This window comes from Lissotriton helveticus, chromosome 7, assembly GCF_964261635.1.
Source record: "Lissotriton helveticus chromosome 7, aLisHel1.1, whole genome shotgun sequence".
Classification (NCBI taxonomy): Eukaryota; Metazoa; Chordata; class Amphibia; order Caudata; family Salamandridae; genus Lissotriton; species Lissotriton helveticus.
In genome coordinates, this window is record NC_136068.1 from 1,280,610,354 (window position 1) to 1,280,636,891 (window position 26,538).

Below are 26,538 nucleotides of genomic sequence, written 5' to 3' on the forward strand. Positions count from 1 at the left end.
GCCCCATTACCTTTAAAAAAGTTTCGTTTCCCTGCCTCCTCCTGTTCCATCCTGCAGTTCGTGACTTCTCAGGCCAGCAGCACCCCCCACCCCCTCCCGTCCATGCCTTCTTTCACGCTCGCACTTCTGTAGAAAATGCAATTTGTCTCTCGTAAATAAGAGTCATATTGCATTTTCAGTGCTTGTTTGGTGCGTGATTGGTTGATTCCTTAGCACTCTTTGTTGCTTTGCCCGCAGCGTCTGCACCCGCCCCTCAGCGCTGCCTCTTTGCTTTCAGGGTCTCAGATGTGTGCTCTGCCCCATGGCTCTTGCCAAGAGCACCCCCGCTCTATGCCCGCAGCGGTGACTTCCAGCCGCGTGCGTGTGCTGACACGGAGGCCGTGACCCTGAGCTCCTGCCGCCAATCAGCTGTGATGTGTCTCTCTTTTGCTCTCTCTCTCGCACTCACAGACAGGGGCGGGAGAGAGAGAAATTTCTCTGCATATGGATCTTTTTCACTCTGCCTCTCTCCTACCAGCTCTCGGCGTTCCTTTCTCACTCCACCTCACGGAAACTTCTTCAACCCCTTAAAGTCAAGCTGAAAAGAGTTGACAGCCTGACCCAGAAAAATCGATCTTGTGCGGCTGCGGTGCTCTGGCAGAGAAGAACAAGAAAGCAGGGCTTGTGCCAGAAGAAAAGTTGTCTGCTCTCCTCTGAAAGGCAGGGGCTTCAGAGGCGGCTCGCGCTGCGCCACATCTAACGCGCGGCCGAGAAGGGAAGGAAGGGGCGTCGCTCTGCAATAAGCAAGCTCAATTCTTAGAATCCAAGTTTCCCTGTGAGAAATAATAAGGGAACACCGGGCAATGCTTTTATTGCATATTGTTTGCTTTCCGACGATCCTCCGTCTCTCGTCTGGGATCCTGAGCCGATGCTGGCACGCACCGGCTCAATGCTTATTTGATTTTCATTCTTTTTTATACTTTCATTAAAGATCATTTTTGTGGCACTCCACTTGGTGCGCTTAGTTCCAACAGTTTTTTTCTAACGTCTGCAAGCAGTTACCTTCCCCAGCGGTGTTTTATGAGACCAAGTGCAGTTCGAACACGAATTCACACAAGACTGCTGGACGTAGATTGCCGGTTTTGTTTTTGGACATTTGAAGCGCTCCCCGCCTAGCTCTTATGGGAAATAAGCACTCCTCCCGCTGCCTGCTCCTGAGGAGGAAAATGGCGGAGTCCGACAGCGCTGAGGTAGGACGGGAAGGGGGGAATCTTTCACACACGGAGCAGTTCAGGAGCACACTGCAGCACGGGTGGAAGGGGTGGGAGAGTCAAAAATTTGCTAGCATTCGCGACAAGAATTTTCAATTCTATTAAGGACACAGAGGCGAGGATTATGCTTCTCAATCTTTACTGCATAAAACACAGCAGCCAATGAAAATGTATATTTTCAATAACATTAACAATAAAACTTCATTACCCATGAACACCCATGAGTATAGGCACGCCCCCACAGTCCATAAGAACCCCTTGCGTGCTCCCATCATCCTCTTTCTTTGAGGCGAAACAAGTCCAACAAAACTTGAACAGTCACAATCCTCCAACGTGGAAGAACATCTTCAGGCGGAACATCCTGACCTCTGGAGTCGATCAATCCGACTTCTTATCAGATCCTGAAATAAAGGAAACAACACCACCGTAATCCTTGCATAAAAGGGTGGGTAAGCTTAATACATACAGTACATTAAGCCGGGTGGGATAATCCTCGCCTCCGTGTCCTTAATAGAATTGAAAATTCTTGTTGCGAATGCTAGCAAATTTTTGATTCTATTACAGGACCGGAGGCTTCAGATTATGCTAGTTTAACGCTGATTAAATACCACAGAAGTAATGTCTCCCACCGGCTTGTAATAAAACGTCTTAAACGTTGAATCAGAGGACCAATCTGCACAATGCATAATATCTTGGATACTGGATCCCAAACCATATGACTTGGACGCCATCGCGCCTCTAACTGAATGAGCACCAAAAATATTTGTATCAACCCCAGCTTCCTTCATAATGAACCGAAGCCATCTAGCAATAGTGGCAGCCGCCACTGGTTTAAAGGGCTTTTGAATAGAAATCAATAATTGCGAACAGCCCTGCGGCCGCAAGGCCTTTGTACATTCCTCGTAGGTCTTCAAACAATGGACCACACATAGTTTCTCATTGTCAGGAAAAGCATTATAAGATATATGTCGAGACATTGTTTTAGTACGACCTGTAATATGAAAAGAAACCCCTTCCGGGGTAAACACTCTACCTGTTACGTCGAGCGCTCTGACATCTGAAGATCTTCTGCAAGAGGATAGACAAAGCAACATGGCTAATTTAGCCCACAATTGCTTCCTAGACAGGAGAGAATTAACCGGCCATCTGTCGAGCAAAGAAATCACCACTGAGACATCCCACAAACCTGTATACTTGGGTTTGGGAGGGTTGGCCACCCTGATGCCTTTCAACAACTTACAAACAACCGGATGCATGCCTACTGGTTTACCATCCACCAGGGCATGCCCCGCCGAGAGGGCTGAGCGAAAGTTGTTGACCGAACGATACGCTAGGCCACCTGCCGCCTTCTCGGATAGAAAGTTCAACACTTGGGGTAATCCTGCCCCCACGGGATCCAGACGTCGTCCCACGCACCAATCCACCCAGTTCTTCCAGGCAGCGGAGTATCGCTTCCTGGTGGAAGGTGCCCAAGCCTGCTTGATAAAGTCAGCAGCCTTGTCCGAAATTCCTGGCATTTGCCACTGTTCCCTGAAAGCCTCCATGCCATCAGGGATAACCTGCCCTCCAACAGCAACGGGTGCTGTTCCTGCCGAGGGCCCTGCAACAACCACTTCAAATCCGGCAGTAGCCGGGGGCGGTCGCAGCTCCACTGCAACAACTTGGGAAACCACGCTTGTGATGTCCACCACGGAGTCACCATGACAATTTCCGCCGCTTGCCGTATCACATGAGTCATTACTCTGGGAATCAACAGAAAGGGGGGAAATGCATACTGGGTCCCCTCCGACCAATCCTGGAGAAATGCGTCCGTGGCTTTTGCCATCGGATCCGGTCTCCAGCTGAAGAACCGGGGGAGTTGATACGTCAACCTGGATGCGAACAGGTCCGTCTGAAAAGGACCCCAAATCGCCTGTAACCAGAGAAAGACCTGGGGAAGCAGCTTCCAGTCGCTGTAATCCCTCAAGTGTCTGGAATGCCAGTCTGCCACTTGGTTGGCCTGACCCGGGATGTACTCCGCTATGACTGAAATCTGGTTCTGTAGACAGTAATGCCAAAACTCTTTGGCTATCTGGACAAGAAGAGACGACCTCGTGCCGCCCAACTTGTTGATATACCTCACTGAGGACACATTGTCCAGGCGCAGGAGGATGCAACATGATGTCTGCTTCGGGGATAACGTGCGGACCGCGAACGATCCTGCCAGTAATTCCAAACAGTTTATGTGAAGTTCCAGATCCTGAGACGACCATCTGCCGCCTGTGGAAACCTCTCCACAGCGCGCGCCCCAGCCCCATCTGCTGGCGTCCGACTCGATTACCACATCTGGTCGCGACCCGAAGATCGCTCTGCCGTTCCAGGCATCCACGTGGCCTAGCCACCATTGGAGTTCGTGCCGAACCTCGTCCGTAAGCGGAACCGAGTCCGTATACGAGAGACCCTTCTGAAGGTGTCTGATCTTCAGACGTTGGAGGGCTCTGTAGTGCAAAGGACCCGGAAATATCGCCTGGATAGAGGACGCCAGGACTCCTACAATCCTGGCCAGTGTTCTGAGCGAGACCAATTGCCTGTCCAGCAGTTTCCTGATCTCCTTCTTCAAGTCCCTCAACTTCGCCTGTGGAAGAAGCAGCTGCGCCGTGAGGGAGTTGACCGTGAACCCCAGAAAGTCTATTTCCTGAGCCGGGGTCACCACTGACTTTGCTAGATTTATCACAAACCCCAGGCCTTGCAACAAGGAAGTAGTCATGGTCAAGTGTTGCTGTAACACTGACCGGTCCTGCGCCATGATCAGAATGTCGTCTAGGTAAATGATCATGCGCACACCCCTCTCCCTGAGGAAGGCCACCACTGGTTTCATTACCTTGGTGAAACACCAGGGAGCCGAGGAGAGACCGAAAGGAAGAGCTAAATACTCGTACCACTGGCCGCTCCACTGAAATTGCAGGAATCTGCGGTGTGGAGGAAAAATCGGAATAGAAAGATATGCATCTTTCAGATCTAATCGCACTAACCAATCTCCTTCTTGTAACAAATCCGCTAACATGTGGATACCCTCCATTTTGAAATGGTTGTACACCAGATGCTGGTTGAAATCTCTGAGGTTGAGTACAAGTCTGTTGCCACCTCCCTTCTTTTGGACTAGAAAGACATTGCTGGCGAAGCCGCGAGGACTTCTCTGGCAAAAAGCGATCGCGCCCTTCCTCAGCAAGTCTGCCACCTCTGCTTCTATAAAACTGTGATCTAGTTGGGAAAAATGGAGAGGTGGCGGGGGGAACGCTTGCGCAGGAGGAGAGTAGAACTCCAGCCTGAATCCCTGAACAGTCTGCAAGACCCAAACATCCTGAGTTAACACTTGCCATTGCCGCAGACAATGCTGCGTGCGACCCCCCAAAGGAAGGAAGGACACATCTGTCAGACTCACCGGAACTTTGATGGGCCTTGAAATTCGCCCTGTTGTTTCCCGACTGGAAACGGCCTTTGTTGAAGCCTCGTCGTGAGGGATAGAAGGTTCCTCCGCGGGTAGAGTCCCACTCGCCGCGGCCGCGGCCAAAATCCCCTCTCTGGGAGCCTCTCTGGAACCCTCGGCCTGACGAGCGACCCCCGCCTCGCCCGGCCCTGTTGAAAACACCCTGCGTGAGGGCGCGCTTAATACCACTCTGGGCCTTATCCAATGCGGTGAAGGTGCCAACATACTTGGTGACGTCCTTCACGAACCTGTCTCCGAAGAGACACCCACCGGCCAGAGGGCCAGGTTCAGCCTCCGCCAGCTCCGTTAAATTGCTGTCCATGCGCATTAGTAAGGACTTGCGCCTCTCCGAAGAGACAGCGCAATTCGCGTTACCCAGAAAGCAAATGGCGCGCTGAGTCCACTCAGCCAAGATGTCCGGATCCACAGGAGTCGCTCCCTCCTTGGCCGCTAAGGCCATCTCTAGGATCTTCGCCAGGGGCCCAATGACATCCAGCATCTTGTCTTGACAGCCCCGCCAGGCCCTGTCAAGCCCTCTCTTAGGATCCTTGGAAAATTTCTTACGAAATGTCAGCATGCTTGCGTCTATTTCCGGTGTGTCAGCGACACAGTCCGGAATATCTGGACGCGGGCACTCCGACCGCAGTCGGTTGCGCACCTCCCGAGTGAAGCTCTTCCGGAGGTGGTCATGAATATAATCAGAGACGTCCGCCGGCGGAACCCAGTCCGAAGACCGGGGGTGGACGATGTCCGAAGGGTCAAAGTGGAAAGCCTTAGAGGCTTTGTCCTCCACTGACTTGGAAGCCGGCTTGGCTTTCTTAGGGGGAGGAGGTTGCTCCTCCGAGGTATCAGTGTCCGTATTGGTGTCTGTATTAGTGGTGGTAGTATCCGTGTCTATCACGATCTGGCGCTTACTCTTCGCCTTGCCCCCAGAACGATGGTCAGTTGGGGCGTCACGAGCCGGCAATGAGGCCATGGATTGTGCATGCGGCCACATTTTGCGCTCTTCAGAAATAGAAGTAGAGGTAGAGGGAGTAGCACGCTTCTGCTTCCTACCCTTGTCATATCCGTGTCGCTTAGCAAAGCCTTCTAACTGCTTGCGAATGGGGCGCAGGGCCACTGCTAGTGCTTGCTGCACAGTCTGGGGGACCTTCGTCTCCATTGCTCTCTCCACCGAAGCTTGAACCGAGGCATCCAAGGCTTCGACTATATTGTCTTCCAGAACAGCTTCCTGCTGCCCGTCATTATTATCCTCCCCATCTGCCTCCTCTTCTTCGGGGTATTTAACCCAATTTTCCATGCTCACTCTCTGATAGTAAATCACTGAGGCAGGTGTAGGGGTGGTGGGGGGGGTCAGCCCACTGCACACAATAAATAAAATCAGGCAACTGTACCCAAACCCCCTCAGCAAAGCTGTATTCCGCAAGGCCAAAGACCTAGGTCCCAAATATATAAAGAGTGTGTGCTCACTCTGGACCTTAGACTATTACAGCCAGCACTGGCGGTAAAACGAGGGGCCAGCCGGTATGTGGAACGAGAAAACGCGCGTTCCAGTGAGCCTGGGGAACGAGCTGAGGCGCGCCGCCCAAAACGCTACCAAAAGCTACTAAAAAGCAGCCCAATTGAGCAGCGTTTTTGGGCGCGCGCGTCGGCCGTGAGCCACCCGGCCTTTACACGGGGCGCATTAGGGAGCTCCCGTGCGCCCTCAGGCTGCCGGTGAAACGGGCCCAACTGTAAATCGCGGCGGCCCCCCGCCGGTCAGAGACCGTCGTAGTAGCGCTGAACGCGCGCGCTCCACAGCGGGAGCTGCCTGAGGCAAAAAGCCGGCCCAAGCCGAGCGCCGTGCAAGGTGAGCGCTCGCGATCCGTCTGCCCCACAAATAGTCCTAAAGCATCCTACAGGCTAAATAACAACAAGCGCACCATATAAACATATGTCCTCAATCATGCAGCGGAGCGACCCGCCTCAATCCAAAGGTTATACACAACAGTCTCCCAAGCACCCCCAAACCAACAAGCAGAGTGAGGGAACAGGGAAGGTGCACTTATCTCTGGCTTGAGCAGCAAAGAAAGAGGATGATGGGAGCACGCAAGGGGTTCTTATGGACTGTGGGGGCGTGCCTATACTCATGGGTGTTCATGGGTAATGACGTTTTATTGTTAATGTTATTGAAAATATACATTTTCATTGGCTGCTGTGTTTTATGCAGTAAAGATTGAGAAGCATAATCTGAAGCCTCCGGTCCTGTAATAGAATTGCGGACACTTCCTGCCCAACTGTGCACACAGAACAGACGTGATCCATCCATCCATCCATCCCCCGGCCTGTACGCCTGCCTACCTCAATAGTAATCCCAAACATCCCTCCACCTCTCTTTGTGTATCTTGCTATTATATTTATTTACATCTAGTCAATGCAGTGTTTCAGTACTTCTTTGTTATTCAGATCCATTGAGTGCTCACCGTAGAGTTAGGAAGTGATTTACACAAATATAACACACACATTAGCTACAAAGCTCCATTTCTGAGCTCCTCATCTCGTACATTTTAGCTGACATAAAATGACACTTTGTTCGCTGTGTTGCTTCTCTCGAGGTAACCCTTTCCGTGCCGTGTTGCAAGTTCTGTTTCACCTCTATGCGTGCTCCTTTTCAGTTGGAAATATCTCGACTTCTATCGTAGATCAGTATGTTGCAGATTTTTAACTCGGGGCTTGCATTCATTAAGTTGCTGGAGTTTGATTCTCATTTTATTTCCAGTGTACCCTGGCTTTTAATATTACTTAAAGTCCTATGTTGCCTATAGGTTTCTCATTGGTGTAGTCGCTGGCCTAGAGAACTGTGTCCTTACCTTGAGTGGAAGAAAAACAACTCCAAATAATGCATTTTAGGTGTAATATACTATTCTGTATTAATTTTGTAATCACAGAATGAAGAGCCACAGGGACTGAGGCTCATCTGGAAGATGCCCAAAAAAAGGAGCTCCCCGAGTCCTAAACTGTCCCAAGTGTTTACATTGTATAATCGAAGCACTTAGGAAAGAAAACGCGGCAGTTAGAAAACACATGCTACAAAACTACTGCTGATTTTCCACCTAGGTGCTTTGCTCATGTGCCCGTTTACACATTTAGTCGTGTCTCTCTTTTGCCCGCAGGTACTTTTTACGGCAGACTACCAGGTGGTGAGGGCAAGATTACTACTGCTGCCTACTATTGTAGTATGCTGGGTCCGATCACGGCCTTTCTCTGTTGTAGCAGTGCACTTACTGTGAACCCCTGTCCTGTTTCCCTACTATTGCTGTATCTCAGTGCTGTGTATTGTTGATTCTATGTCAGTCCACCGAGGCTCAAATTATGCTTCTCAATCTTTACTGAACACACAGCAGCAAAGGGTTAAACTTTAAACAGCATACCCCGGAAGGACAACCCCCTCCAGGTCTGCACCAATCATAACACACTAGTATGAATAAATGTCCACAATGACATAATCACTTCCTCTTTAAGTGACTCTTTATTTCTTGTGCTTTTATAATGCCTTAATGACTGTTTTCTATGTATTTTTTATAGCGCGCTGTGGCGCTTGTGTGGTATTTCTACTGGTGTTCATTTTGGACATTCTAAGGCTTCATATGCCTTTTCTGAATGCGTGTTCGGCATTTGTATATTTTTTTGGTATGTTCTGGTCTTCTATCCTTCTTGCCTGAAGTCGCGCTGCACTCGAACTCATTCCTTGTGCAGGCGCGACTTCCTTCACGGGGTCTGAGGCTTCGGTGCCCCTCCGCGGCGTTTCTCATTGTGGGCAGTGGCGAGGGAGCAGAGCTGCGCACTTCAGTGCGCGAGGGAGGCAGGCTCGTGACAGTCCCACATTCCTGGCATTGTGCGCATGCGCGAAGAGCCGGTTTCGATTTCTGTCATCGGTTCTTCGCGCATCAGCAACAGTGTTGCCTGTGAAAACTTCCCAGCTCATTAACGCTTACCGGAGCGTTTTTCCGGATCAGTGCTTGGCACTAGGGGAGTTTAGGGCAAGCTCCTGCCATATATATATATATATATATTATAACTATATTTATGGAAATTTCGTTTTTTGCAACATAGTTTTTCTTTTCTTCAATACTTTTTTACTTAAGACCCAGGTTCTTTCTCTTCAGGAAAACCTTCGGAAGGTCTTATTTGCCCTTGGGTTACTCCCCCCCCCCCTGAATCTCCTTCCAACCTCCTGCTGTGAATTATGGCGTACTACGCCGAAGAGGAGGATAAGTGGGTTGAATATAACGAGTATGAGGAATATGAGGAGCCTTATGCACATCATTTGGAGAAGCACCCTGTTGAAGCCCAGGATTCCCACGTCCAAGGTTTGTTGAGTAAGGCGCTTCTCAAGGCCTTAACGTCCCTATCGAAACCCCAGAAGTCCTCTGGCAAAAGAAAGTCTAAGGGCCCGATGTAGGTGGGTCGGTAACGGCCGAAAATACGATTTTCGGCCGTTACCGACCGGTATTTGAGCTTTGGTATGTAGGGACACATATTTTACAGAATCGGTAAATTTACCGATCGGTAAATTTACCGATTCTGTAAAATACCGAATCGGTATTTCTACCGATTAGGTAAATTTGGTATGTAGGTGGGACTCTTCTGAGTCCCACAAGCCTTACCGATTCGGTATTTTAGCATCAAATTCAATTTGATGTTAAAATACCGATTCAGGTGTGCATGCACACCTGTAGCAATGATTAACAAGAAAGGGACTCAGTTGTTCCTAGACGAAGAGTAATAATAATAATAATACTACTACGGTCAAGAGGGGAGGAAAATTGATGAAGGGGTAGTGCTCAGTGGAGTGCTCCCCTGGGCATCCCATTAGTTGGAATGAATGGCCTCACACACTCTTGCGAGTGTCATGCTTCATCATCGGCCGTTGCTCCTCGTTGGGCAGGCGGTGCAATGTCCAACGGGCTCACCTCTAGGAGGGGCTCTTTATCGGAGATCTTTTTTCCAACAGCCTGTGGGTGAAGTGCAAGTGAGGGGCCAGGTAAGAGGTGGATAGTGTGGGTGGGTGTGTTAAAATATAGCAAGGGATACCGGAGAGCAATTTATTCTGGTGGTTCCCCTACTATAAGTAAAACCAGTGGGTGGCCTACGATCGCCAGAAATTAGGTTCTGTATCACGATCTAGGACTACACAGCGTTACGTGAGGTCAACATGTTTCTCGCTTCTGCGGTTGTGCTGCGATTCTTCAGGACCTTATCTAATTTACATCTATCACAAAGGGGAAGACCTTAAAGTATCAACCTGTAACCATCAATTTGTAACTGTTGTACTACCTGGGCGTAACCGCTCTTGCCTATAGGTCAAGGAGTACAGGTGTCAACAGTACCCGGTAGGTGTGGCATCAAGGGAGAGAACCAATAGGGGTTTAATGGTGCTCAGAGCCTCGGCCAGTGCTCTTTCTCCTACCCATCTCTACCGGATCCGGTAGAGATGGGTAGGAGAAAGAGCACAGGTAGTACAACAGTTACAAATTGATGGTTACAGGTTGATACTTTAAGGTACTTGCTATATTTTAACACACCCACCCACACTATCCACCTCTTACCTGGCCCCTCACTTGCACTTCACCCACAGGCTGTTGGAAAAAAGATCTCCGATAAAGAGCCCCTCCTAGAGGTGAGCCCGTTGGACATTGCACCGCCTGCCCAACGAGGAGCAACGGCCGATGATGAAGCATGACACTCGCAAGAGTGTGTGAGGCCATTCATTCCAACTAATGGGATGCCCAGGGGAGCACTCCACTGAGCACTACCCCTTCATCAATTTTCCTCCCCTCTTGACCGTAGTAGTATTATTATTATTATTACTCTTCGTCTAGGAACAACTGAGTCCCTTTCTTGTTAATCATTGCTACATGGGGCTCCGACTCATGTTGGACCTTCCATTCTAATTTCTTGGAATGGTAAATTGAGCCTTAGGATCAACTCTTGATCTGACTCCTCTACCCCCCCTTTTTGATACATGCACACCTGTGCCATATGACAGGCAGACCTGCCCTTAGGGCAGGTATGCCTGCCACATGGCACCCGAACCTTTTTTGGGGGTGCTAGAGGGTGTCAAAGTGACACCCCCTGCACCCTTGTCAAAATCAGTATTTACCGATTCGGTAAATACCGACCGGTAATGCCCCATTCATTCCTATGGGCTTCAAAGCCCATAGGAATGAATGGAGCATTACCGGTCGGTATTTACCGAATCGGTAAATACAGATATTTACTGATTCGTTAAATGGAACATCTGGATGTTCCTACATACCCCCCCTTCTTATTTACCGATTCTTAATTACCGAATCGGTAAAATTCGGTAATTAAAAATCGGTAAATAAGTCCTACCTACATCGGGCCCCTAAGTCCTCTAGTAAGCATACTTCAGCCCCACAGGCTTCGGCTGAAGCTCTGATTAATGTGGCGAAAAATGTTTTGATGGACCATGGTTCCTTGGCTAGCAGGGATACGCAAGGAGAGTCTTCTCCAGCTACCTAGGATTCAACCGATTCCGATGACTCAGTGCAGCCCAAGAAGATCAAAAAGACCAAACATTTATTTTATGATGCACAGGAGGATGTGACACCCAAGAATTTGCTTTTTAATCCTCAAAATGTAATCCATCCTAGGTCTACTGAGTGGGTTCCCTGTGTTGAAGTGGCGCACTACGTTCAAACTAACTTGAGACAGAGTTTTGAGAGTCAGGTCAGGGCCACCTTGCGCTCCGAATGTCCCCGACCGTCGTTGTTGGGTAAGGTGGCGGATACGCCAGAATTAGATCCTAACATGGCCACTTTTATGCGCAAATTTTCCAAAGATCCCAAGAAAGGACTGGATCGGGCCTGGAAAGGGTGCAAAAACAAATTATTAGATGTCTCGGGTCCGCTGACTAAGATATTAGATACCGCAGTCACTGCGAAAGATAAGGGTGTTCCCCATGACTCTTCTGAGATTATGGAATGGGCGCAACGCGCCCTGTGTTTTCTTGGCAATGCCAACATGGCGTTATCTACAGAGAGACGAAGATCCTTTCTCATGCGAATAGACCCCCAACTGGCTGAGATGGCTACTACAGAACCGGGTTCCTTGGCCAATGGCATGTTGTTTGGCGATGACTTCGTCAAAAAGATGGGAAAATATGTGGCAACTTTTTCTGCCTTGGTTAAGGCGCAGGCCAACATCAAACGTGTTTTTCACTCAGGTGTTTTTAATAGGGCCGGCCGTTACAGAGGTCGAGGGTTCGGCCGAGGTGGTAATCAGACCTCTAGAGGGGCAGAACAACGGGGCAGAGGAGGTTCCCATAGGTCAAAGTTCTATCCAACCCGAAACAGAGGTGACAGGGGTCGTGGACAATGTGGAGGCTACAGAGGCCAGCAGTTCCAGTCTGGAGATTCCTCTTATGCAGGTACCTTTTTTACATTGCAAGGATCATATGGTGGGAGGTCGTATTGCACAGTTCCTTCCCAGGTGGGAGGCCCTGTCTCCCGACCCATGGATTCGTCAGACAGTTCGGGGTTTTCATCTCGAGTTTTATTCGACCCCCATGCAATCGGTGACTCCCAGACCCCTACGTTTTTCCCCTGTAGAGATGAGTTTCATCGACGAGGAAGTTCAGTCGTTACTGAACAAAGGGGCTATTGTGCTGACGGATCCACATCCGCACGGTTTTGTGAGTACAATCTTCTTGGTGCCCAAGAAAGATCTTGGGTTTCGTCTGGTTCTGAACTTGAAGGAGTTCAATGTGGGAGTAGTATACCGTCATTTCAAAATGGAGGGTATTCATCTCTTGAGGGACATGTTGTTGAGCCAGAATTGGATGGTTCGATTGGATCTAAAAGATGCCTATCTGACGGTCGCCATTTTTCCGCCTCACCGGCGCTTCCACCAATTCCAATGGCGCAGTCAGAGGTTCGAGTTTTCGGCTATGCCCTTCGGTCTCTCGTTCGCTCCATGGTGTTTCACGAAACTTATGAGACCGGTTGTTCAATGATTACGGGAGAGAGGAGTCAGACTCATAATCTATCTGGACGATATTCTGATCATGGGTCAGTCGGTAGAGGTGGTGCAACTCCAGCTGTCTTGGACTATCCAACTCCTCCAGGAGTTGGGATTTCTCCTCAATGTTCCCAAAACTCTTCTAGTTCCTACGCAAGTGATCAAATTTTTAGGTTTTCAAGTAAATTCCTTTACATCTCAGCTGCTTTTGCCTCTCAAGAAGAGAACAGCGATCAAGAAAGAGTTGAGGAGATCGTTGCCTCTCAGACTATATCGTTGAGGACGTTAGCCCGCCTCGTGGGTTTGTTGGCGGCGTCCATTCAGGCGATTTTTCCCGGTCCCTTACATTACAGGGCCTTACAGAGGTTAAAGATTCTGCATCTCCGCAGAGGCTTACATTATGCAGAGCAAATTGCAATCTCACGGGAGGCTCGCCTAGAAATGAATTGGTGGTTAGAGCACATGGACGCTTGGAATGGCAAAGCCATCTTTGCGGCGACTCTGGATGCCATCACAGAGTCCGACGCCGGCCGGTGGGGCTGGGGTGCTGGTTGTGGGACACTGGAGACCGGGGGTCGGTGGTCCCAAGAGGAGTTGCGACTCCATATCAACTGCCTAGAACTATTGGCAGGGTAATTTGTGATTCGAACTCTGTCTCCTCAACGAGCGAGTTGTTGTATTCTTCTGCGTCTGGACAATGTGTCCGCAGTACGTTATATCAATCGGATGGGCGGTACCAGATCCCGACTTCTATCGGAAATTGTCAAGGATTTCTAGCACTACTGCCTGGATCACCACATTTCAGTGACGGTGGAATACATTCCAGGTTCATCGAATGTGGTGGCAGATTGGAATTCCAGATTTCTGAGGGACTCCAGCGATTGGAGACTTCACCCCAGTGTGTTTCAAGCATTGAACTCCAAATGGGGACCGTGTGCTCTAGATCTGTTTGCGTCCCGACTCAACAGACAACTTTCCCTGTTTTACAGTTGGCGTCCGAATCCGTTAGCAATCAGCTCGAACGCCTTCCTTCAATCGTGGACGACGGGCATTCTTTAAGCCTTTCCACCCTTCGTCATGATTCCGAGGTTGTTAGCTCAGAGACGCAGGCAGGGGGCGGAAATAATCCTAGTATCCCCATGTTGGAAAGCCCAAGCGTGGTTTCCGGTGGCAATGAGCTTAACGTGTGCCCCACCGGTTCGGATCAGGTCTTTCCCAGAGTTATTGACGGATCCAGTGGGCCTTCAGCAACCCTTAGTCCTGCAAGGTCAGTTGCCTCTCATGGCGTGGAGACTTTCCGGCGACGTTGGCAAGTGCCGGGAGTTTCGCAAGACACTCTCTTTTTTCTCTCCCAGTCTTGGGCACCTTCCATGCACAAACGATATGAATCCGCTTGGCGACGATGGGTGCGTTGGTGTGGTGAACGGCAGAGTGATCCCTTGGGATCAAGTATCTCTGTGATTGTGAATTTTTTATCCGTTTTGGCAAAATCAGGCATGGCCGATAGGACAGTAAACAATTTTAGATCAGCCATTTCGGCAGGACATCCTCACGTGGATGGTAGACCTGTGGGGGAACATCCCTTGGTCTGTAAGGTACTACGCGGTATCAGGTTGGTAAATCCACCTCAACCTAGATATCAGACGTTATGGGATGTTTCCATAGTTCTGAGATACTTGAAAACATGGCCAGCTAATGAAGGGCTGTCGCGCAAACAATTGTCTGTCAAGCTGACGCTTTTATTATGCCTTATTTCATGCAGACGTGTGTCGGATGTACGTGCTCTGGATTTAGCAGGTAGAGTGTTTACTCCGTCTGGAGTTTCTTTCACACTTTCCTGTCGTACTAAGACTAATTCTAAATGCATTAATAATCCTGCCTTTCCGCACCATAGGAAACTGTGTGTTGTGCAATGTTTAAAGGTCTATGAGGATTGTACCAGAGAGTTCAGAAATGATGTGGCAGGTCAATTGTTGATATCGCTTCAGAGACCTTTCCGCCTAGTCTCTTCCGCTACTCTAGCCAGGTGGATTACCTGGTTATTGACCCAAGCGGGAATTGATTCTTCCATTTTTGGTGCTCATTCTGTGAGAGGGTCTATGGCCTCCAAAGCCCTAGTGACAGGGTCCAGGTTACAAGATATTATGACTGTGGCGGACTGGTCCTCTGAGTCCACTTTTAAGACCTTTTACCACAAACCTATTGTGGATACTGTGTCTATTGTAGTGGAGCAACTTTAAACTAGCATAATTTGAGCCTCCGTGGACTGACATAGAATGAAAAGTTTTCTAGCTAACGCGACAAAGAATTTTCAATTCTATTAAGGACACGGAGGCGAGAATTATCCTACCCAGGATGGATTACTTTATATGTTACATATCTTCATAATGGTTATAATGCTATTTGCTTGCATATTTCAATGCTAATGTTTGACTTCTTATTTTTTCCTACCCGATTTGTTAATTTATGAGTGTCATTTTCAGTCTGACATGGGTGTTATGGCTATGTTTCTTGTTTCAGGCGACCCAGGAAAACAATCCTGAAGTGTGAGCTGTTCTGACGAAGCTTTGGACCGGCCTTCTACGCTTGAAGAGGATTGGTCGCTGACGCAGTTCGACGTCAAATTGGGTTCAGTCCTGTTTCAGTTTATAGACATTTGCAAAGAAAGAGGAAGTGATTACGTCATTGTGGACATTTATTCATACTAGTGTGTTATGATTGGTGCAGACCTGGAGGGGGTTGTCCTTCCGGGGTATGCTGTTTAAAGTTTAACCCTTTGCTGCTGTGTGTTCAGTAAAGATTGAGAAGCATAATTCTCGCCTCCGTGTTCTTTGTCGCGTTAGCTAGAAGATTTTTCATCCAGTAACTTATCTTTTTGCACCTTTGCCATCAGCATTGCCACGAGCAAATTCTAAAACATTTCTATTTAGAAATTTATAAAGCACAAACTGTTCTCCAATGGCATCATGGTGCTAGGACCATCCGCTAAAGCTGCACAACGAGGACATATTTTCATAATACATCAATATGGCGAAACAAATTGGCATGGCCAATGCTTGTTAACTTAAGGAGCAACTTTGAGATCTTATATTTTCTTTTGATACATGTGCCAACTATTGTATTCGGTACAAAAGGGGGTGGTGATGGACGGAGCATTTGAACCAATCAAACACTCACACCCAGTCAAAAGATCTGGGTTTGATCCATCACCGTTCTTTAGCCCACTCTGCCACCCCAGTTCAGACATGGCTATATGCAAATCAGTCTGACCATGTGCCTCATGGGAACAGTCCAGCCCGAACTGCCAAGCAATGCATTCCCTGGACCGGAAACAAGCTTCCGAGGACCGGTTTCTGGCATTCCAGCCGTCTTCAGCCCGGCTTGCTTGAATCCAGTGGCAAAGTGAGCAAGGGACTCACGTCTGAGCATACCCTGCCACACTTATGGCGGCCAAAGCGGTACAAAAGGGGGTGGTGATGGACGGAGCATCTGAACCAATCAAACACTCACACCCAGTCAAAAGATCTGGGTTTGATCCATCACCGTTCTTTAGCCCACTCTGCCACCCCAGTTCAGACATGGCTATATGCAAATCAGTCTGACCCAGTGCCTTATGGGAACAGTCCAGCCCGAACTGCCAAGCCATGCCTTCCCTGGACCGGAAACAAGCTTCCGAGGACCGGTTTCTGGCATTCCAGCCGTCTTCAGCCCGGCTTGCTTGAATCCAGTGGCAAAGTGAGCAAGGGACTCGCGTCTGAGCATACCCTGCCACACTTATGGTGGCCAAAGCGGTACAAAAGGGGGCGGTGATGGACGGAGCATCTGAACCAATCAAACACTCACACCCAGTCAAACTATTGTATTCATGCTTATCTTTACAGCCTTGAGGAAGACATGGTGGTGACGAAACACCCGTTGGCTGTTTTCGTACTACAAAGACACGGAACTGGAATTCTAAGCACATCATGGAATCTGTCCTTTGTGAATGTTAAGACTTTGAAAATGAAGTGTATTTGTTTTTGAGGAAATAAATCACTGTTCAACATCCAGTTTCACATACAATTCCTGTGACAGAAAGTTTCTCTCATCACTTTATGGTGTTCTCATTGCTTTAGAAATGTATTTGTAAATTGTACACAGAATATTTAGAGTGCCGGGGTTCTGTTTCTTGAGAGTTCGGTTTCTATTGGTTCGATGTTCATGGACTTAAAAGACTTGGCAAAGAAAGAGGACAGACTTTAGTGCCACTGTTATATATAACCTATGGGGTGACCTGTGATTGGTGGAGAGGAGTGGCAAAGCCTACGGGGTTATGAGGTTTAAAGTTTTCATTGCTGTAACGCTAAGTAAAGAAAGAGACGCATAATCCTCGCCTCTGTGTCCTTAATAGAATTTAAAGTTCTTGTTAGCTAGAACATTTTTTATCCCCCACACAATGTACTTGTAAGCCTCTTAAACAACATGTGCAACGGCAACTGTGCCACTGAGTAACAGTGTATAGCGTTCTAACTTTCAAGTTTTGCTGCTCCAAGTTGCTGACGCATAAAACACCTAAAATGGCCGCTGACGCATAAAACACCTAAAATGGCCGCTGACGTGTAGCAATGCTGTCACTGTGCTGGAGTGACATATGTATCAAACCGCCCTCAGTGACGTAGCCTGTGCTGTACAAGGGTTGCGCTACAAAGGAAGTCTGATTACGCGCGGCTAAAAATTTGCTCTCCCCTTTACCTTTCCAGCCAGAACTTTAAAGGGAATCAAAACTGAACTGTCCTTCGACCATTACAGTCACCTGGATGGGCTACCACGTACCACTGCTTCAATAGTAGCCCACCCACTGAAACTGCATCTGCGGCGCAGGTACTCTGATGAAAAATGGTGCGTACTTCAGCCCTCGCACAATTCTAATAACGAGGACACTATGGTTGTAGGTTAATACATGTTTATTCAGCATATGAGGAGGAGTGCAAGTAACAGGCCATCACTTCAAGGAGTTGCATAGGGGAACTAGGACTATATCCCAGTCGGAGTCCATGACTTTGTTACTAGGTATCCCCAGACACCTCCACTACAGTTTTATATAAAGCAAACTCAACCCGAAAGTATTGAAGGGCTGTATATGACCACATTACACAATGGCACGTTCAGGTATAGTTCCGGGGAAATTAAATTTTGCTTTGCACCAGAGGGTGTTCTGCCGACGCCGAGACTCGAACTTGGGTTCCCCTTCCCCGCTCTCCCTTTCTTATCCAGGACGGCGAGCAGCATTTTTCCAACCAGCCAGACACAAGACGGGTAGTCGCCGCCCGGTCACATGCTAACTCACCTCAACCGAGAGACGAGACTCCGACTAACAGCATTTGTTTCCCCATCAGATGGGCGGTACCCTGAGACAGTAAGAGGCTGAAACGGACAAACGCGCATGCTGACTCCAAAGCCAATCAGCACTTCCGTATTTTGAAAGCCGCACTAGGATTGGTTAAAGTATTCCTAATAATCCAATCCCATTTCAACTCAAATGTTATACCGCGCACTCCCGGACTATGTTAAACCGTCCGATTGGACGTTTTGCGACCCGGAAGTACTAAAAGTACGTACAAATGAAACCGGTTAAAAGATCAGCTGCAGACGATGGACACGAGACTAGATTCACCGGCAGTCCGCGTAAGTAGCGGGCAGGTGTTTACCATACCATCTCTTTCGATTCGAGAGCACTAATCACATTACCGCCCTCCCCCACTGGTCCCCTTATCTCTTTTCGTTAAGGACTGTCATGACCATTCTGGACCTTCCATCATTACTGAAAAGGCGCCATATATACTACGTTCCTTCCATACTTTCTGAGTTTTCAGATTGCTTATTTGTGACATTTGAATGCTTTCATCGTACGTATGTGTACACTTGATAGAGAAATCTTGTCTAGAGCCCATGCTCTAGAATCGCTAAGAAAGACCGACTGATAACTTTGTAGTAACTGCGTGGGGTGGAAATTCACATCTATCCTTCAAATGTCACATATTCACTTACATAAACTGTACTGGAAATGAGGCTAGTGGTGCTCCACTAGCCTTATTTCCAGTACACTTTAAGTAAGTTATCTTTTTCTGATTACTTTAATAAGACCGCTTTAACCTAGACATTAAGATCATGGGGGCAGTGTATTGCTAGAGTGCAACTTTATCTGCAATTTGAATAGCTAGCCATTTTCTATAGCCCACTTTAGCTCCAGTAGGTGATGTTTATTGGGCATGTCTACATTAGCCCCCTTTGGCGTTTACTATACTTCTGGTTTTACACCAGCAACGAAACGGGGGTCTTTTTTTGCAACTTTGTCACGAAGGTTACTCTTTGACCGATCCTAAACACACCCATAATAAAGAAAGAACTACAAATATGCACCCAGCCTGCCAAACTGAATCTGCCCTATTGACAATAAGGGAACAGAACTCTCTCCTGACCTGGATACCAATACAATGTTTAAAAGTGTAGGTTACAATGATATAAACACTCACAGATGATGAGAAGCAATGCACTTATACTAAAACGTGGACATTTTAGTGTCAAGCTAAGTAGCTCAGGGTGATTTTCATTTAACATAAGTAGCGCCTACTAAAGAAACGGTTGGAGACCATTTCTTTTCTGAGAAGCAATCAGGTATTCAGATAATGCTATGTGTTCATATGTCCATTTCAAGCACGTTTTCAAAGTTTGGACCAGTTAGCTGAAATGACGTTTTGGAAAAAAAAGTAAAAGATGTTGCAATAAGTTTGATTATCCTCCAGAAAAGCATATCGAAGCAGCCAGGAAAGAATCTGCCTTGGAAAACTGTTTAGAGCAAGGATTATCATAAAAACACTGCACAGTTGCCCAACTTAAGAGTTGAAGCAGTTTGGCGTTTCCTGAAGCAAGAGGTGGAGAAGAAGCCCGTATCTTGTCAAGGAGGGGCCACTTTGACCACCCATTTCTGGCCAGAAGAGTGAAAGTGCCCAGTGTGGAGTCACTGAAGCACTGCTGGTTCTTCACGGAGTGGGTCAGGCCATTAGCAAATGTGGCACATATAAAGCATTTCAGCACCTAGCTTCTTATTGTAATATTGGCAGGAGGGTCAGGGATCGTTATCTGTTGTGCAAAGGTGAATATTGAAGTAACAGAATAAAAGTCTTGGGATTTAAGGTGAGAGAAAAGGACACAGGTTTGTGGAATGCACGTTTCAGCCAGAGAGGGGCTACCTGCGGAAGGCAGAGGGAAAAGGTCCTCATTGACTTGCAATACAAAGAGTTTCAAATCCATGCACACATACTGGTTGTTTGCATTCAGTCTATTCCAGGAGTTGCAACGTTCACACATTTACTGGACAAGGTATAAACGCCTCACTTCATAGCAGGGCGAGGGCCAGATGGGATGTCATGTCATCTTTGTGTTTGCTTTGTTCGCCCTAATTTGGCAGGGTATACCCAGACATGGGTCCCTTGCTCACTTTGCCACTGGATTCAAGCTAGCCTGGCTGATGAAGGGTGTTACCCAGAAATCGGTCCCAGGATGCTTGTGTCTGGTTTAGGGAAGACATGGCTTGGTAGTTCGGGCTGGACTGTTCCCATGAGGCACAGGGTCAAGGCTGATTTACATATGGCTGGAACTGAACTGAGGTGGCGAAGTGAGCTAAAGAATGATGATGGATTCAACCCAGATCTGTGACTCTGGGTGAGTGTCTGAAAAGCTTCAGTGCTCCGTTCTTCATCTCCTTGTGTTTGCTGTGTGAGAAATGAGAGCCAGGTAGAGGGTAAAGAAGCTGGGCTCAGGCCAAAATGACTGGTAGCCATGGCAACCAGTCATCTCTCCTTGAGCATGGGCCTGGTTCACCCTCTGCCTGGGGCATACATACAACACAAAAAGATGATGGACGGAATGTCGAACATTGTCAAACATTCACCCCCAGACACAGATCTGGGTTTAATCCATCGTCATTTTGCTCACCACGCCACCCCAGTTCAGACATAGCCATAAGCAAATCAGTCTTGACCCTGTGCCTCATGGCAACAGTCCAGAACGAACTGCCAGGCCATGTCTTCCCTGGACCAGAATCAAGCATCTTAGGACCGGTTTCGGGCCTTCAGCCCTCATCAGCCAGGATACCTTGATTTCAGTGGCGTAGTGAGCACAGGACCAACGTCTGGGCATACCCTTCCCACTTAGGGTGAAAATGCAACACAAAAAGATGATGGACGGAATGTTGAACACTGATTTGCATATGGCTGGGTTCAAACTGGAATGGCATGGTGAGCAAAAAAACGATGGATTTAGGACCAGATCTCTGTACTGGGGTGAATGTATGACATTGTTCTGCATTCTGTCCATCAACTGTTGTTTTTGCATGGGGCATACACACAGCAGACAACTCCCTCTGCGTGAGCTGCAGCATCTGGGGTAATTTGCTCTTAGGGAATTGTAATGTGCGTGGCTTTACATTTTTGATTATTTGATTTTATAGAGCGCGACAATTACCCAAGGGCATCCAGCTCTAGCTGGCCATTTAGAGCTAAACCCTATCTACAAGCCTGCCAAAGAAAAATAATTCTGCCTATAGAGTATAGAGCTAGGTTCTGAGTGCTTTTCTGAAAGGCAACAGCACTGGGATACCCTTAGGCGTTGCGGAATAGAGTTCCAGAATCTGCTTGCAGCAACCGAGAAAACTCTATCTCCCTATTTCTTCTTTTGGGTCCTAGGTACAGTAAGCAGGTTACAGCGTGCAGATCGAAGGTTTCTACCTGGAATATGCCAGTGAAACGTATCTTTAATCCCCGCCGGAGTGGGGAGAAAAAGGGCCTTCTTCACCATACAGACTGCTTTGAGCATAGTGTGCTTTTTGATGGTGAGCCAATGTAAGTCCCCCAACTGGATAGCAGCCGATTGGCACCTGGCAATATCAAGAATTGTTCTAGCAAGCACATTCTGTACTACTTGCAGTTTGTGCTGAGTGCTAATATTGGAGGCGAGATAGATGGAGTTACAATAGTCCTATCTGGACATGACCAGCGCTACTGCGTCCTGCTTTTGTGCTGGCAGGGGGAATAAAAGGGAACATTTTCCTAAGCATCCTTATGAGCCAGAAGCAGGTTGCCACAGTGCGATTGGCCTGGTCATTGAGTGTAATTTAGTATCTAGAATTACTCCAAGATTTTTTTCCCTTCTGTACCGGGACGGGACATATGTCTAAGGTGTCTGGCCACAAATTGCTATCCCAGCTCAAGGTGCGTGGGCCAAAGAGCAGCACCTCTGTTTTATCGCCATTTAATTACAGAAAATTCTGTCCCATCCATTCTGTAACTGCCGACATGCATTGAAAGAAATTATCTGCAGTGGAGGCAGAGTTCTTGGGAACCGACACAATGATCTGTGTGTCGTTAGCATATAATGTCACATACATCCCAAAAGCCCTAATTATGGCCCCAAGTGGAGACACAGAGTTTAAAGAGTGTTGGGCTTAATGATGAGCCCTGAGGCACTCCACACGTCAGGCAGGAGACCTCCAAATATAACTGCTGTATGAGCAGTCTCTGTGAAGGATCTCTAAGGAAGGAAAACAGAAGGGCCAGGACCTGTTGTGTGATGCCCATATCTTGAAGGCGATCAGTAAGCAGCGAGGGAGAGCTGGTATCAAACACTGCGGATAGGTCAAGAACTACCCATGCTGTTCCTTGCCCTTTGTCCACTAAGTGCCTAATACAATCTATAAAAAATAGGTTGAGAAGTGCCTACAAGGGATTTTGTTCACAGTCTTAGTTAAATAGTTATTTATAACACAATAATTTCTGTTCAACCTTGTCAGTGATGAACTTGTGATTAAACACACCAAAGGAGAATTTCTTTGCTTATAAGTAAACAAATTTTCGCACAGGTTTCAATTATATAACAACGGAGCAATCTTTTCTTCAAAAAAACATATATTTAATATATACACAAATGAAAACAAGGAAATTGAATTTAGAATCAACCAAACATAATGTTCAAGGGATTACAATTTAACCTACAAAACAAATATGCAAACATCTATTCCAGAAATTAACCAAGGTAAATCATCTGACAAAACAGAAAACGGTTCCTTGAAATCAGCGAATGTTAAAGGAAATAGATAATGCAATCTGTGGCTGAGATTAATACAGTTTCGGTTCTGTGAGGTTTCCTGAAACTAAACTGAGACTTGTCCAGCCATCCCTGCTGTTGTGCAAATTCCATCAAATGGCCATTTAGATGTTTCTTGAGGATTTTAGCTGGACACGGAAGCAGCAAGATTGGGTGATAGTTTTTGGAATCCTTGCTATCCAAATAGTTTTTTAATTTTTTAAGTGGTGCCTGATCACTGTCTCCTTCCATCACCTGGATTAACAACTGGAGAGAATAGCTTTATTCATCAAAATTGGTGAGGTCGAGCCATTTTAGTGCGGTAACCAGCAGAATAATGTCACATTAACCCACAGTTTGTAGTACTTGCCAGAGCTGGCCTTCAGATGCTGGCAGTACTAAGAACCGTCCCCCCTCTTGCCACCTCGTTTCTTAGTCACTCCATCCCCAGTGATACCATCTACAAAATGCTTCCCACCACATCCATCTTTTTATGCCACAAGAGGAACCCTTAGACCCATGGCATGAGTAGTCCAGCCACGTTATCCGCATTACTGAATATTGGAGTGTCTGGGGTCTCCATATTCTTTGTTTTGATGAGACTCTTGTATCTGGGATAAGGGTCGAAACGTTGACACTGATAAGTAATAAATAATTGGGTGATCAACTGCGTCCAATGGTTATTTAAAAATATTGTTGATAGTGGTTTGTTGCCAACACAAGCACTTTTGTATTACAAATTTGTTGTAAATGTTTTTGTTTGTGGTGGTTCTTTCACTCCAGAAGATATGCACTGTTTTACACTTCTAGGACTAACCATGTTGAGTTTGCCAAATAACAGAAGAGATAAACCCTCATACTTATGTCATATAAACAGGAGTGTTGGTCTTGAATTTTCACGACCTTAGCAGTGTTACCAAATAATGTTATTGTCAGATCAAGCTATGAAGCTGGCAAGATGAAGGTGAGGCCATTATATGCAATATAGTCAGCCATGCCACTTACAAAAATGTAGATGCACCAATTACCACAAGCTTACTGGAATCACTTTTGTAGATTCTTAGGCACATTTGCCTGGTTTGTTAACCCCATTAGTTGACACAAAGGTAAATTCCATTGAGATCTATGTTTACACACCAGGCACAACTTGGATATATTCACAGAATAATAATAATAATAATAATCCACATTTGTAAAGCGCACAATCACCCGTAAGGGTCTCTAGGCGCTGGGGGCCGTCGGGAAGATTAAGCAAGCTATTGCCCAGAGTCACATGGTGCTGGGCTAACCTGCCGCCGGAGCCGGGGATCGAACCGGAGAGCTAAAAAAAAATAATTCACCCCCAAAGTTATTGTATTATAGTGGATTCTCAGTTCTGTGCCACACAGAGAAGTGCTCCTAACTTGGATGTTCAAGATTTTGATTGCTGGCAAAACAGGGTAAAAAGTTGCAGTTTTTTCGCTAACCTGACTAAGGCAGAAGCCAAATCAACAAACCGCTCTTGGAAATTTGGGATGCCTACAAATCTGTGTCGGACAATCTGATCCCTAGGTAATCAAAATTCTTTCACTCTCCAGTATATTAGTTCCCAGAACTATTAACATGGAGGCAAGCCGTGGGATTGGTATACAAAAAAATAATCTTGGAAAAGAAAGTTGGAGGAATACCCAGTTTACCAAGGACCGCTCTGAGGTAGGGCCACTTGATGGAGTTGAAGGCTTTCTGTGCATCCAACAGGACCACAACCGCAGGGGTGGATGGCGAGATCGTGATAAGGACGGCAAAGATGGTGCAGAGATTGAGGGAGGTGAAACGGTGAGGGACAAAGCCTGATTGCGCAGGTGAAATGATGTATTCGAATAAAAGGGACTGCCTGGTGGTAGGGAAACATCAATTACAACGCAGTCATTGCAACGATCTACAATTACAACACAACTGCCATTACAACGCATTATAAGGTAATTCATGGAGATTGTTTTAGTATTTGGGTGGGTATGGGTTTTGGGGTACATGGGAATAGTAATTTCTACCCCTACACCATCCAACACTTTCCTTACTCTTGCACTCACTAGAGTGGGAATAGTAATTTTTACCCCTACACTATCCAACACTTACCCTACTGTTGCCCTAAACTTATTACGCGTTGTACTGGAATGCGTTGTAGTGGTAGTTTTAAGAAATGCGTTGTAATGGCATGCGTTGTAAAATCATGCTATGTAATGGTAGTTGTGATGTAAATACTGGGTTGAAAAAGCATGCATTGTAATTGCATGCGTTGTAACATCATATATTCCTGGTGGTGAGGGCCTTGGTGAGGATTTGTTTGTCAAAGTTCAAGAAAGATAGGGGACAATAAGAGGAGCGCAAACTGGGCTCCTTCCCTGGCTTCAGCAGGGGATCAAGAGTGGCCTCCTGTAAGGATGGGGGCAGGGCACCAGTGACCAAGCATTCACTGTACAGTGCAATAAGATGGGGAGCCAGTATATGCCTAAAGGACTTGAAGAAGGCCCCTTTCAAGCCATCCGATCCAGGAGCCTTTGAGCCATCAAAAGTATCCAGGGCCTGTACAATTTTTTCGATGGTAATAGACCCGGCAAGAAATTGGTGTTGGGCATCTGTCAGCCAGACCATAGTCACATCCTCATGATTGGAGGATATTTCAGAAGAGAGATCAGAGACCAGTGATGTATATAGTCTTTAGTAGTACTGATTGAGTTCAGCCACCACACCCTTGCAACCAAACACCCGTTGTCCAGATTCTGAGCGCAGCTCTGTGATGTAATTCTGTGAGTGGGTGGGTCTCAGAAGGCAGCCAAGAGTGCTATCCGAGTTCTCTCCCTCCCAGTACTGGCAAGCCCTGATATTCCACTCCATGTGGGTGACATCACTGTCGGCAAGGTCGCAAAACTCTTTTAACAAAGCTGAACATCTATGTAAGCAGGGATCCCCGTCGGCTGCGGATGTTTTGTCATTGTCACATAAAGCAGACTTTACATCCTGCAGCAGTGAGAACATGTCACGTAAAATTTCTGTGTGTTTGGCGATGCACACTCCACGGATAAAGGCCTAATAGGCTTAACAAAGTGTGGCCTGCATCCCCACCGATCCCACATTTAGCTTAAAATATTCAGATACAGCAGCGAGCACCTCCCCACGGAACACAGGGTCCATAAGGGACTTGCTAGAGAGTCTCTAAGTATGTTCTGCAGCCATATAGGACCTGCAGGCAGAGAAGAACTGGGCTATGGTCCGACAGTGTGCGTGGTAAGACCATAACTTCCGCAACCAGGTGTCCACATTGGCTGAAAATAAGCAATAGTGCAGTCTGGTCCAGACAGAGTGGGGAGCAGGATAACAAAGTAAATCCTGAGGCAGAGGGGGTAGCGGGAGTGCCAGGCATCACAAAGGACATAGGCATCCACAATGTGCCGCAGTGCATCTCGCGCCCGTAGGGTGTGTACTAGTAGTCAATTTGGTCACACATTGGCATGTAGGTCCCCGCCTAATATCACATAGTTCGCATATACGGTATCCATATGCAACCAGAAATCATTAAAGAAGTCTGGGTCGTTCCCATGAGGCATAAACATTCAGCAGCAACACCAGTTTATCGACGAGGATACCCTGAAGAAGTATGTACCAGCCATCAGGATCAAAGTGGCTGGAGTGAAGGGTGCAAGG

General features: G+C 47.2%; 2 protein-coding genes and 1 long non-coding RNA gene across 3 annotated transcripts in view; 2 read left to right on the plus strand and 1 right to left on the minus strand.

Annotated features, from left to right (window-relative positions):
- Positions 1 to 1,367: 1,367 nt before the first annotated feature.
- Positions 1,368 to 18,196, minus strand: LOC144770193 (uncharacterized). The gene is made up of 2 exons (XR_013598824.1): positions 18,065 to 18,196; positions 1,368 to 1,651 (listed from the first exon to the last, which is right to left on the minus strand). It is a non-coding gene; the product is annotated as an uncharacterized LOC144770193 (long non-coding RNA).
- On the plus strand, positions 8,942 to 15,269 carry LOC144767311 (uncharacterized). Its single transcript, XM_078650805.1, has 2 exons — positions 8,942 to 9,065; positions 11,267 to 15,269. Exons 1-2 carry the CDS (start codon positions 8,942 to 8,944, stop codon positions 13,372 to 13,374), a joined length of 2,232 nt encoding a protein of 743 aa, XP_078506931.1. The 3' UTR covers positions 13,375 to 15,269.
- A 77-nt stretch (positions 18,197 to 18,273) lies between the features above and the next one.
- Positions 18,274 to 26,538, plus strand: part of NUP85 (nucleoporin 85) — a 394,523-nt gene continuing 386,258 nt past the window's right edge. Inside the window, exon 1 of the mRNA XM_078654507.1 lies at positions 18,274 to 18,402. Within this exon, the coding sequence (XP_078510633.1) occupies positions 18,370 to 18,402 (33 nt within the window). The 5' untranslated portion in view covers positions 18,274 to 18,369. The remainder of the gene's footprint in view (positions 18,403 to 26,538) is intronic.